The 13,360-nt window shown below is 40.3% G+C and overlaps 1 protein-coding gene across 1 annotated transcript in view; it reads right to left on the bottom strand.

Annotated features, from left to right (window-relative positions):
* DRC2 (dynein regulatory complex subunit 2) overlaps window positions 1-13,360 on the bottom strand; it is a 78,627-nt gene that overhangs the window by 41,011 nt on the left and 24,256 nt on the right. Inside the window, exon 4 of the mRNA XM_082245104.1 lies at window positions 10,861-11,030. Within this exon, the coding sequence (XP_082101230.1) occupies window positions 10,861-11,030 (170 nt within the window). The remainder of the gene's footprint in view (window positions 1-10,860; window positions 11,031-13,360) is intronic.

Genomic DNA, 13,360 nt, shown 5'->3' with positions numbered 1-13,360 from the left:
AGATATCGGGATGAAATCCTTGGACCCATTGTCAGACCCTACGCTAGTGAAGTGGGCCCTGGGTTCCTCCTGGTGCACAACAATAAAAAATTATTGTAAAAGATTCAGCGCTGAATAAATTATCAAGGACCAGCAGCTAACACTAAAAGGGTAATCCAACACCTTCACAGTAATATAGAATAAAATAGTGTAGCGCAGTCCATGTATAAACAAACTCAATTGGTAATAAATAAATTAAAACCAAACAATTAATAAAAATGGCATAAAGATGAATAAAGGAGAAAGTTCATATGGTGATGTAAAAGATGATAAGATGATAAAAGAGACACAGTCCACTGGTGATCCGGTGAAAAAAATAGCAGCAAGTGTGACTTCTGTGCTCATAAAATTCCCATCACCTGGCACTATCTGCCTCTCACCTCCACAACTCGACCCCAGAGGGTCAAACAGCATGAACAATCACCACGATATTCAGCCAATGATAATCAAATGGAAAACAGGACCACAGCCTCCAGCATAAAACCGCCTAGAAATCGATTATGGCAGAGGATACAGCTTCCCAGATCGTGCTCAAACATAAGGAGAAAAAGAACAGATCTAGTGCTCTCTGTTGCGGTTTAAACGATTTATTGCTCAAATAAAAGTATTGCACTTACATTTTATTGCACAAAAACGAGCATGTAATGCAGAGCCTGCAGCGTGCTGGATGGTGCCTGATTTCCGGGTAGTTAGACAGCCTTCGGACCGTGTGACCAATCCCCCGTACGCGTTACGTCATGTGGGCGTAGACTTCTTCAGCGGGGATGCTGATAGGTCAATGGTCCGGCTCTTTATACTGTCCTTGGGCAGTGCCTATTGCGTCATGTCCGGCGTTTCACCGTCGCCACGGAGATCAAACGTCTCTCTGGACAGGAAGCAGATGGGCGGGCCCTGATCGTGTTGTTTACTATATAGATCTCCATGGGGACATTGCAATATCTCCCACAGCCAGCACGATCATTATAAGACAAATTAAATTCCTTATGTTTAGCAAATACTTATGTGGTATTGTCTTGGGTGTTTAATCCTAAAGGACAATTATTAATTATTTACTGATTATTTATGATATGATCAAACGGACCTGACGGCTGTACCTGACATCAGACACCAGATGGCAGCATTCTGCTCACTCCATAGAAAACAATGCAAAATACAATACATTACATACAGATTAGATAAAAACATTTGCACATTACTACAAATATATCTACACATACATAAAACCTGATTATTGTCTAAAATAAAAAGTAAATAAAAAGGTATAAAATTGATAGAGTAAAAAATGACCATAAAAACTTATCTATCTGAAATAAAACAATTAAGATCAAAGTCAACATTCAAACCCAGGGGTGTTAAAACTTTGGCCTCGTAGATCCAAAAGGATTCACGACGGCTGAGTTGTCTAATAAAGTTGCCACCCCTCCAATGGTAGCTAACTTTCTCGATCCCCCAAAATTTTAAAGTGCTAGGATTTTTGTGATGGCAGTTTTTAAAATGTCTCGATACACTGTGGGTGGTAAGTCCTTTACGTATATTATTAACGTGTTCCCCAACACGTACATGTAAAGCTCTTGACGTGCGGCCAATGTACTGTAACCCACAGTCACACTCTAACATGTAAACCACTCCCTGTGTGGCACATGTTATCAGATTTTTTATTTTATAACTTTTTTGTGTGACCGTGGAGATGAAATCCTTACGTTTCTTGATGTTCTTCCTACAGCTTTTACAAGTGGCGCACTTTCCACACGCATAAAAACCTGCCAGGAACGGAAAGATACCATTGTTCTTGACCTGGGGGGGATTAACCACCCCAGGAGCTACCTTATCTCTAAGGGAGGGGGCTTTTCTGTAAACAAATTTCGGCTGTTCTGATAAGACAGGCCCCAAAATCCTGTCTTCTTTCAGAATAGCCCAATGTTTACGTACAATTCTCTCAACTTTTTTATGTTGGATATTGAAGTCCAAAACTAGTCGGAACTGTGTGTTTGTTTCCCTGGGCCTAGAATTTTCCAAGAGGCGTTCACGATCAGTATTTTTAACCCATTCAAGTTCTTTAGATATATCCTTTTTGTCATATCCCTTCTCTAAAAACCTTCCTGTTAAGGTATTTGACTGTGCAATGAAGTCCTCCTCCGTGGTGCAATTACGCCTTAGGCGTGTAAATTGCCCACGGGGGATATTGCACAGCCACTGTTTGTGGTGGCAACTATTAAGAGGGATAAAAGAATTTCTATCTGTGGGTTTAAAATAATTACGAGTTTTAAAAACACCATCAGCTTTAAAAATCTCCAAGTCTAAAAATACAATATTTTCAAGTTGTAAATTCCACGTAAGGACGATGTTCTTCTCATTGCTATTTAATCTGTCCATGAAGGCTTCCAAGCTTGACATGTCTCCCTGCCATATCATGAACAAATCGTTGATATAACGACGATAGCAAATGAGTTGAGGGGGCAAGTTTTCAAAAACCACTTCTTCCTCCCAGTGGGCCATGAATAGATTGGCCACACTGGGAGCAAACTTGGCCCCCATCGCAACTCCCTTGATCTGTAGATAAAAACTATGATTATACCAAAAATAGTTTTTATTGAGACAAAACTTAAGGCTCCTCTGAATGAACCTGATCTGTTTTCTGGGTAACTGTGATTGTAATAACCCCCATTTTACCGCACTAAGTGCGTCGGAATGATCAATAATGGTGTATAATGATCCAACGTCCGCTGTAATCATTATGCATTCAGAGGAGCTTGGTAACGTTTTTAATATTTGAATAATATGTTTCGTGTCTTTAAGGAAAGATTTCGTTTTCTGAACTACTGGCTGGAGAAAAAAGTCTATGTATTGTCCCAACCTGGCCGTAATGGAATCAATTCCATTGACTATGGGACGGCCAGGTGGGTTCTCCAGTTGTTTGTGTATTTTAGGCATTTCAGTCCCCATCCCCAGAAACCCCAATCCAGAATTGGAGAGGGAACCAATACCAACCAAACAACAACAATCAGAGTGTGGGAAAAAGAAAAAGCAGAGAGGATGCAGAGGAGGAAGACGAGCCAAAAAGGCAGAGGCCCAGATAGGTACGGGTATTTATAACTTGAGTGGAGTTCCTCTTACGGATGATGAAATGAAAGTCCTCGACAAGGGATTAAAATTTGCTCCTATCAGGAACTTAAATAAATTTCAAACTTACGTTAATATACAGAGGTTCACGAGACAGTTGAGTATTAAAAAGTACTTCTTATCCAACCCTGTTACCCGTAACTCAGCCTCCTCTACATTCCAACACTCAACCCTGAGAAATAAATCCACCTTCAATCCATCTGGTCAAGACACTAAGCACCTTGATGTGTTCAAGCACATGGTGTGCAGCGATCTTGAAAAATTAAAATATAAAAAAGCATATGACCCAATATGTATCAAAAAAGGTATTGCTTCTCTGGAAAACAGAAATGATATCGTTATACGACCAGCGGATAAGGGAGGAGGCTTAGTGGTCCTCAGCAACAGTTACTATGAAAACGAGATGCTGAGACTTTTGAATGACCGCTCCACCTACCAAATTTTATCAAAGGACCCCATGTTAGAATATAAAGAGGAATTACATAGTCTAATTACAAGGGGGGGGGGGAACATAGTGAGGTACTTACCCACAAGGAAGCTCTGTATCTAGATCCCTTGTTTTGTAGGAGGCCTATAATATATTTCTTGCCTAAAATACACAAACAACTGGAGAACCCACCTGGCCGTCCCATAGTCAATGGAATTGATTCCATTACGGCCAGGTTGGGACAATACATAGACTTTTTTCTCCAGCCAGTAGTTCAGAAAACGAAATCTTTCCTTAAAGACACGAAACATATTATTCAAATATTAAAAACGTTACCAAGCTCCTCTGAATGCATAATGATTACAGCGGACGTTGGATCATTATACACCATTATTGATCATTCCGACGCACTTAGTGCGGTAAAATGGGGGTTATTACAATCACAGTTACCCAGAAAACAGATCAGGTTCATTCAGAGGAGCCTTAAGTTTTGTCTCAATAAAAACTATTTTTGGTATAATCATAGTTTTTATCTACAGATCAAGGGAGTTGCGATGGGGGCCAAGTTTGCTCCCAGTGTGGCCAATCTATTCATGGCCCACTGGGAGGAAGAAGTGGTTTTTGAAAACTTGCCCCCTCAACTCATTTGCTATCGTCGTTATATCGACGATTTGTTCATGATATGGCAGGGAGACATGGCAAGCTTGGAAGCCTTCATGGACAGATTAAATAGCAATGAGAAGAACATCGTCCTTACGTGGAATTTACAACTTGAAAATATTGTATTTTTAGACTTGGAGATTTTTAAAGCTGATGGTGTTTTTAAAACTCGTAATTATTTTAAACCCACAGATAGAAATTCTTTTATCCCTCTTAATAGTTGCCACCACAAACAGTGGCTGTGCAATATCCCCCGTGGGCAATTTACACGCCTAAGGCGTAATTGCACCACGGAGGAGGACTTCATTGCACAGTCAAATACCTTAACAGGAAGGTTTTTAGAGAAGGGATATGACAAAAAGGATATATCTAAAGAACTTGAATGGGTTAAAAATACTGATCGTGAACGCCTCTTGGAAAATTCTAGGCCCAGGGAAACAAACACACAGTTCCGACTAGTTTTGGACTTCAATATCCAACATAAAAAAGTTGAGAGAATTGTACGTAAACATTGGGCTATTCTGAAAGAAGACAGGATTTTGGGGCCTGTCTTATCAGAACAGCCGAAATTTGTTTACAGAAAAGCCCCCTCCCTTAGAGATAAGGTAGCTCCTGGGGTGGTTAATCCCCCCCAGGTCAAGAACAATGGTATCTTTCCGTTCCTGGCAGGTTTTTATGCGTGTGGAAAGTGCGCCACTTGTAAAAGCTGTAGGAAGAACATCAAGAAACGTAAGGATTTCATCTCCACGGTCACACAAAAAAGTTATAAAATAAAAAATCTGATAACATGTGCCACACAGGGAGTGGTTTACATGTTAGAGTGTGACTGTGGGTTACAGTACATTGGCCGCACATCAAGAGCTTTACATGTACGTGTTGGGGAACACGTTAATAATATACGTAAAGGACTTACCACCCACAGTGTATCGAGACATTTTAAAAACTGCCATCACAAAAATCCTAGCACTTTAAAATTTTGGGGGATCGAGAAAGTTAGCTACCATTGGAGGGGTGGCAACTTTATTAGACAACTCAGCCGTCGTGAATCCTTTTGGATCTACGAGGCCAAAGTTTTAACACCCCTGGGTTTGAATGTTGACTTTGATCTTAATTGTTTTATTTCAGATAGATAAGTTTTTATGGTCATTTTTTACTCTATCAATTTTATACCTTTTTATTTACTTTTTATTTTAGACAATAATCAGGTTTTATGTATGTGTAGATATATTTGTAGTAATGTGCAAATGTTTTTATCTAATCTGTATGTAATGTATTGTATTTTGCATTGTTTTCTATGGAGTGAGCAGAATGCTGCCATCTGGTGTCTGATGTCAGGTACAGCCGTCAGGTCCGTTTGATCATATCATAAATAATCAGTAAATGATTAATAATTGTCCTTTAGGATTAAACACCCAAGACAATACCACATAAGTATTTGCTAAACATAAGGAATTTAATTTGTCTTATAATGATCGTGCTGGCTGTGGGAGATATTGCAATGTCCCCATGGAGATCTATATAGTAAACAACACGATCAGGGCCCGCCCATCTGCTTCCTGTCCAGAGAGACGTTTGATCTCCGTGGCGACGGTGAAACGCCGGACATGACGCAATAGGCACTGCCCAAGGACAGTATAAAGAGCCGGACCATTGACCTATCAGCATCCCCGCTGAAGAAGTCTACGCCCACATGACGTAACGCGTACGGGGGATTGGTCACACGGTCCGAAGGCTGTCTAACTACCCGGAAATCAGGCACCATCCAGCACGCTGCAGGCTCTGCATTACATGCTCGTTTTTGTGCAATAAAATGTAAGTGCAATACTTTTATTTGAGCAATAAATCGTTTAAACCGCAACAGAGAGCACTAGATCTGTTCTTTTTCTCCTTATGTTTGAGCACGATCTGGGAAGCTGTATCCTCTGCCATAATCGATTTCTAGGCGGTTTTATGCTGGAGGCTGTGGTCCTGTTTTCCATTTGATTATCATTGGCTGAATATCGTGGTGATTGTTCATGCTGTTTGACCCTCTGGGGTCGAGTTGTGGAGGTGAGAGGCAGATAGTGCCAGGTGATGGGAATTTTATGAGCACAGAAGTCACACTTGCTGCTATTTTTTTCACTGGTGCACAACAATGCCCGGCCTCATGTGGTGAGAGTATGCAGCCAGTTCTTGGAGGATGAAGAAATTGATACCATTGAATGGCCCCCATGCATGCCTCAGCCTGACCTAAATCCAATAGAACACCTCTGGGACATTATGTTTCGGTCCATCCGACACTGCCAGGTTGCCCCTCAGTCTGTTCAGGAGCTCAGTGATGCCCTGGTCCAGATCTGGGAGGAAATAACCCAGGACACCATTCATTGTCTCATGAGGAGCATGCCCCCATGTTGTCAGGCATGCATACAAGCACGTGGAGGTCATACAAGCTACTGAGTACCATTTTGAGTTGCTGCAATGAAATTTCAGCAAAATGGACTGCATCATTTTTTTCACTTTGGTGTCTTTGAATTCAGCCCTCAGTAGGTTGATAATTTTCATTTCCATCAAACGATGTGGCATCTTTTCATTCCTAACACATTACCCAGACTATATCAGTATAGAGATCCAGCATGAGAATTTTTCCCATTGAGATCTGATGGGTTTTCAAAGTGTTCCTTTAATTTTTTTGAGCAGTGTATTGGCCATACAGATTCACTTCAAGTGCAATAATTCCAGTGATATGTGATTCTACATGTAATACACATCAAAAGGAAAATAAGACATAAAAACTTTTTTAAAACTTAGCAGGGGTGGTGGAAAATGACCTTCAAGTGCAAAAATCCACATTATAATAGTAACTAAAACATGTAAAATTAAGTGTAACAATGTAAAAAAAAATCCAAAGTGCCATAATAAATTAACTAAAATGTTGTTGCAGTTGAAGTTAATTTGTATTGCAAATATCTATAGAGGGGTTTCCACTATGCCTGCTAAGTTTAAAAAAAATGTAAATGCCTTATTCTCCTTTTGATGTGTATTACATGTGAAATCACATATCACTGGAATAATTGCACTTGAAGTTAATCTGTATTGTAAATAGCGATAGGAGGAGTTTCTACCATTCCTGGAAAGTTTCATTTTTTGTCTTATTTGATGTGTATCCTATCTGAAGTTACATAACACAGAGACCAGAATTGTGGTGATATTGAAGTTTATTGAGATTACTATACATTAGTGGGTTCCACCATTATTGTTACGTTATTGATTAGTACATTTTTTTTATTTTTTTTTTTACTTTTGTGGTGTGGGAACACATAACAGTGCTTTGCAGCAAGCCTTTTACTGACACTTTTTTATTTTACCTCTAGTTTATTTCAAATAGTAGCGCAGTGACTACCTATTATACTAAAGATTGGCATGTGGCAGTATTAAACATCGGCATGTAGCACAAGTAAAGATCAGCATGTGAAAACAACAAAAAAGTACAGTGCTACCTTACTAATCAATAACTTAACAGTAATAGTGGAACCCTCTAATGTATATTAATCTCAATAGACCTCATAATTATCACAATACCTATCTCTGCGATATGTAACTTCACATATAATACACATCAAACTGAAAATAAGACATAAAAAATGAAACTTAGCAGGGATGGTGGAAACCCTTCCTATAGATATTTGCACTACAGATTCATTTTAAGTGCAATAATTCCAGTAATATATGATTTCACATGTAATACACATCAAAAGAAGAATAAGACTTACAAAAAAAAAAATTAACATTTAGCAGGGGTGGTGGTAACCCTCCGCCAGATATTTGTAATACAAATTAACTTCAACAACTTTTTAGTTGGGAGGTTCCCACCATTATTACACTTTGGAATTTTTATTATTATTATTTTTTGGTTACACTATTTTATGTTTTAGTTACTATTATAATGTGAATTATTGCACTCTAAGTTCATTTGTATTGCAAATATCTGTAGAAGTGTTTCCACCACCCCTGCTATGTTTAAAAAAAAAAAAAACATTTTTCTTATTCTTCTTTTAACCACTTAAGCACCGGAGGATTTGGCTGCCCAAAGACCAGGCCCTATTTTGCGATTCGGCACTGCGTGACTTTAACGGACAATTGCGTGGTCGTGCGACGCTGTACCTAAACCAATTTGACGTCCTTTTTTTCCCACAAACAGAGCTTTTATTTTGGTGGTATTTGATCACCTGTGCGATTTTTACTTTTTGCGCTATAAACAAAAAAAGAGCGACAATTTTGAAAAAATAACAATATTTTTCACATTTTTTTATATGAAATTCCCCCCCCAAAAAAATGTAAAAATCAAAATTTTTTAACATTTTAGGCCAATTTGTTTTCTGCTACATATGTTTGGTAAAAAAATCGCAATAAGCGTATTTTGATTGGTTTGCGCAAAAGTTATTGCGTTTACTAACTAAGGGAAAGATTTTTGTCATTTTTTTTTTTTTAACGAGTAATGGCGGTGATCTGCGATTTTTTTTGCGGGACTGCGACATTTCGGCGGACAGATCGGACCCTTGACTGACATTTTTGACACTTTTGGGGCTACCAGTGACATTACTACAGTAATCAGTGCTATACATATGCACTGTTACTGTAAAAATGACACTGGCAGGGAAGGGGTTAACTTTATTGGTGATGCAGGGGTTAAGTGTGTCCCTAGGGGTGTGCTTCTAACTGTAAAGGGGTGTGGCTAGTGATGTAACCACAGAGACATACGATCCTACATAGCAGGATCGTATGATCTCTGCAGTTAGATCAGGGAGAATGACAGGCGGCTTTGTTTACATCAGCCGCCTGCCTTTCTCCCTCTGCAGCGGACGATCGCGAGTGACCGGCGAACATCGGGTCCGCCGGTCACACGCACGGACATGTTAGGGAACGAGCGGGGGCGGAAGCGCCTCCGGCGGTACGCGCTCCCCCCTAGAGGCTCTCAGGCTAGCGACGTAGTACTACGTCACTTTGCCTGTACGGGGCTGACTGCCGCAGTAAATATACTGTGGGCGGTCGGCAAGTGGTTAAAGTGTATTACATGTGAAATCACATATCACTGGAAATATTGCACTTGAAGTTAATCTGTATCGCAAACATCTATAGAAGGGGTTTCCACCATCCCTGCTAAATTTTATTTTTTATTTTCAGTTTGATGTGTATTTTATGTGAAGTTACATACATCACAGGGACCGGTATTAAGGTAAAATTGAAGTTTATTGCGATTACCATAAATTAGAGGGTTCCTCTATTATTGTTAAGTTACTAATTAGTAAGTTAACGCTGCACTTTTTGGATTTCAACAGTGCCCCACCAGTGTTGCTAGGAATTGCAATGGTATCTCAGAGGCCACAATTTTGTAAATGGGTCAAGCCAGGGGCGTAACTACAGGGGTTGCAATTGCAACCGAGCCCCATGCTCCAGGGGGCCTGTGCGGCTCCCCTGTACACCTGGATAGGAGGGGCGGCGGGGGCAGCATGTAGAGAAATCACTCTCCTCCTTTTTCCTCCTGTAGCTGCAGGAGGAAAATGGAGGAGATTGGTTCCTCTGTATACTGCCCCCGCCGCCCTTCCTATCCGGTTCTCTCGTGTTCTGCTGTCTCTGGGCCCCTGTGTGCTCTCCTGACCCCCCCCCCCCCCCACTGTGCTACCGGCTTCCTCCCTCCCCTATCCTGCCGGCTGCTGCAGGGGATGTGTCACAATAGAGAACCAGGAAGGGGTCGGTAAATGTGTAATTTACCAGCTCCTTCCTTTTCTGAATGGACAGAGTCATAGTCAGTGACATTGTAAAAAAAAAAAAAATGAAATAAAATAATACAATTAAAATACCAAAAAATAAAAACTACTGACACCAGTGGGTAAACTTCCAGGATTGCAAAGGTCACACTTGTGACTGGGCCCTGGCATTCCACCACCATGGGGAAGCCACAAGATGGCCGGAAGAGGGCCCACTGCAGAACTTATGAAAGGGTCCTGCTGTGGGACTGTAATAAAGGCGAGAGTAAAGGGCCCCAGGATCAGGGGGAAGAGAAGGAAAGGGCCCCGGCCAGGGGTCCCTTCATGGTTCCTTGCACCAGGGCCCTGAAGGTTCTAGTTACGCCTCTGGGTCAAGCATTGTCATGAGGCTCTGTACCTTTTTGCCTCAGGCAACATGACAGGCATGTAAATGTAATTTATTTTGTGTATATGCTTTATTGCTTTGTAGTGTATTTTTGCTCTGTGTTGCATTAGGCAGTTGATTGTACCCCCAAAGTATTTTGTTTGCATTGTATTTTATGTATAAAATATTTTTTTTCAACAAAACAAAACTTTTCGTATCAGTTAATTTCTGATACATCTCCTGTCTGGCGGACCATATATTAAATGGATTTTTAGAGCAGTGAGCTATTAGAAGAGCTCTGTCCACTTCATGCATGGACCTGGCATGGCAATACCTCCAGGAACAATGCACCACTAGATAACAAAAAAGGGTGCCATCTGACCCACGCCCAGGACTGGCACTAGAATCACTGACAGTATTTGGTTAACGCAAAATTATAATAGCTTTGACTACTTTTCTGATAACTAAGAAATCTAATACCATCCATTTCCTGGCAATGGACAAACCTTTCAGTATCAAATTCCTGCAACACAGTATCCAGTTCTTGCTGATATTCTTCTCGTAGCAGATCAAGACGTTCCCTTTGAAGCTCCAATAGCTGATCGATGTTCTGGAGATGACTACGCAAGGCATGTGTGTACTGCTCATCTGCCTCCTCTACATCCTTTATTAGAGACTACAAACAAAGCATCAGATTTATTTTTACATAACATACTGTATATACAATATATGCAATTCGCCTTACTAAACTCTGGCCTAAACAATATTTGGGCATATGCACTAAAAAACAAATCAGCACTAATGAAATGTGTGCCATGTGTGTAGGCTGCAACATTTTGTAAAGCTTGTACTTTATTTCACCCTGTTTACAGAATACTAAATGCAGAATTTCCAGCACTGAGACCAGTGTTAATTTTGGCAGCAAATTTCAATTTAGTTTTAGTCTTAGTCTTAGGACTAAAATGGCATTTTAGTTTTAGTCCTATTTTAGTCTTCTGCAAGTGTTTTAGTTTTAGTCGTATTTAGTCGACTAAAACTCCAGTATATTTTAGTCGACTAAAACGCCCTACATTTTAGTCGACTAAAACTAATTTTAGTCATCTATAATCAAATGGGTGTAGTTCAATTGTAATTTGTAATGCATTATTTAAGCATTTCTCTACAATTTCCAAACTCATTGTATACTACTGCTGGTCCTGGAGTGAAAAATCTAATATGTTATTATTTATGCTTTCAGCATGCACCAGTGTTAATTTTTGGCAGCAAATTTCGATTTAGTTTTAGTTATAGTCTTTTGACTAAAATGCCATTTTAGTTTTAGTCGTATTTTAGTCTTAAGACTAAAATGCCATTTTAGTTTTAGTCGTATTTTAGTCATCTGAATTGTGTTAGTCGACGAAAACATTTTAGTCGGTTTTAGTCGACGAAATTAACACTGACTGAGACTCAGGCTGGATTGACACTGTGTGCGGAGCGGCTCACAGCAGGGGTCCGGTGTGTCCCCGTTCACCATTTCAGGTCCAAATTCCATCTGAATTTTTGTCTCATTTCAAACCTGAAACAGTCCAGAAGACGCACAGGACCCTTCTGCAAACCGCTCCGCAGCCGTCCCGGAGATGTGTGAACCGGCTCCATTGAGAGACGGTCACAGTCTCCTGACATGAGAATTGGATGCGGGGTTGCTTGGCTGACACCTCATTCATTGAGAAAATATCTTACATTCTGTGATTGGAGGAGGGGAGATTGTGCTGTTCATCTGCACCTCCTTATTAAAATACATTTCTACATAATATACAAAAGGATGACTTTCAAGTAAAGCAAACTTTCTAATGTCCTCCTCAGCAGATGCCTTGTAGTGCCCAATAAACTAGGAGGGCGCTCATCAGCACACTCGTAGTTCATTGACTCTCCTTCATCTTTCAAACTTACAGCCCTTACAGAGTTACGTCAACGGCAAGAAAGCAGGAGGCAGTGTCTGATCTTAGTGATCATGGGTGCCGTGTTCTGCAGGCTCCTTTGAAAAAAATAATAAATGCACATTTTCTTTTCCCTTCAAAAATATGTGCATTTATTATTTTCTCAAAAAGGTGAACTTAACCTTTAACCACTTGTCAACTGCTCACAGTAATCCTACTGCGGCAGTGCGGCTCTCCTGGGTCCAACGTTGCTGGAGTTCATGTGATTCCGGCGGAGGCTCGCTCCTGCTGTGTTTAGACACAGCGGGAGTCGGGCCGGGGGAGGAGAAGCGGATATTGCCGCCTCCCTCCCCCGATCGTCCTGGAAACGGTGAGAAGACCCGCCTGCTTATGTAAACAAAGCAGGCGGATCTTCTCAGTGACAGACAGGAGGTGATCACAGGATTCAGCATAGCTGAACCTGCGATCTCTGTCTGTGTCACAGAAACCCCCACCACACTCACACACGTAAGTAAGCATGAGGCATAAATTTTACCCCTTGATCACCAACAGTGTTAACCCCTTCCCTGCCAGTGTCATTATTACACTAACATTGCATATTGTTAGCACTGATTACTGTAGTAATGTCACTGGTCCCCCCAAAAGTGTCAAATGTCAGTTATGGGTCCGATCTGTCCGCCGCAATGTCGCAGTCCCGCAAATGATTGCAGATCGCTGCCATTACTAGTAAAAAAATAAATAAATAAAAATGACATAAATCTTTCCCGTAGTTGAGCAAACCAATCAAAATACGCTTATTGCGATTTTTTTTTAACAAAAATATGTAACAGAAAACAAATTGGCCTAAAATGTTAAATTAAGATTTTTAATTTTTTGGGGGGGAATGTTATATAGCAGAATGTGAAAAATGTAGTTTTTTTTTTCAAAATTGTAGCTTTTTTTTTTTTTATAATGCAAAAATAAAAATCGCACAGGTGATCAAATACCACCAAAAGAAAGCTCTATTTGTGGGAAAAAAAGATGTAAATTTCATTTGGGTACAGCGTAGCATGACCGCGCAATTGTCCGTTAAAATAACGCAGTGCCGAAA

The sequence above is a fragment of the Pelophylax lessonae genome (genome assembly GCF_965119305.1).
Source record: "Pelophylax lessonae genome assembly, chromosome: 2".
NCBI lineage: Eukaryota > Metazoa > Chordata > Amphibia > Anura > Ranidae > Pelophylax > Pelophylax lessonae.
Note: the sequence above shows the minus strand (reverse complement) of the source record. Positions and strands in the feature narration are given on the sequence as shown.